Genomic DNA, 290 nt, shown 5'->3' on the forward strand with positions numbered 1-290 from the left:
CCTCGGCCGCGCAGCCGGGGCTGCAGCCTGGGTGTCCCGGTGCATCTTCCCGTTTCTCACTCCTTTCAACTTTTTTCCGTTTTAGCTTAGATCGCTAATTTTATTTTTAGGTCTGATGATGAGCAGAGCTCAGCGGATAAGGAGAGACTTGCCAGGTAGGAGAACGGAGCTCTCAAGCATGGACAAGCAGAGTGTTTCCTTTCCTTAACGTCTCTCTAGGCCTCCCTTCTCTTTCCCCTCTCCTTCCCTCGTGCTGCACTGGAGGACGTGAAACCGAGCAGCCTTCTGCG

The 290-nt window shown here is 53.8% G+C and overlaps 1 protein-coding gene across 1 annotated transcript in view; it reads left to right on the forward strand.

Moving 5' to 3' along the window:
• Positions 1-110: 110 nt before the first annotated feature.
• ARNT (aryl hydrocarbon receptor nuclear translocator) overlaps positions 111-290 on the forward strand; it is a gene marked incomplete at both ends in the record, with an annotated part of 7,465 nt that continues 7,285 nt past the window's right edge. Inside the window, one exon of the mRNA XM_010136484.1 lies at positions 111-155. Within this exon, the coding sequence (XP_010134786.1) occupies positions 111-155 (45 nt within the window). The remainder of the gene's footprint in view (positions 156-290) is intronic.

Source organism: Buceros rhinoceros, unplaced genomic scaffold (assembly GCF_000710305.1).
Source record: "Buceros rhinoceros silvestris isolate BGI_N320 unplaced genomic scaffold, ASM71030v1 scaffold25725, whole genome shotgun sequence".
In the NCBI taxonomy this organism is placed as follows: domain Eukaryota; kingdom Metazoa; phylum Chordata; class Aves; order Bucerotiformes; family Bucerotidae; genus Buceros; species Buceros rhinoceros.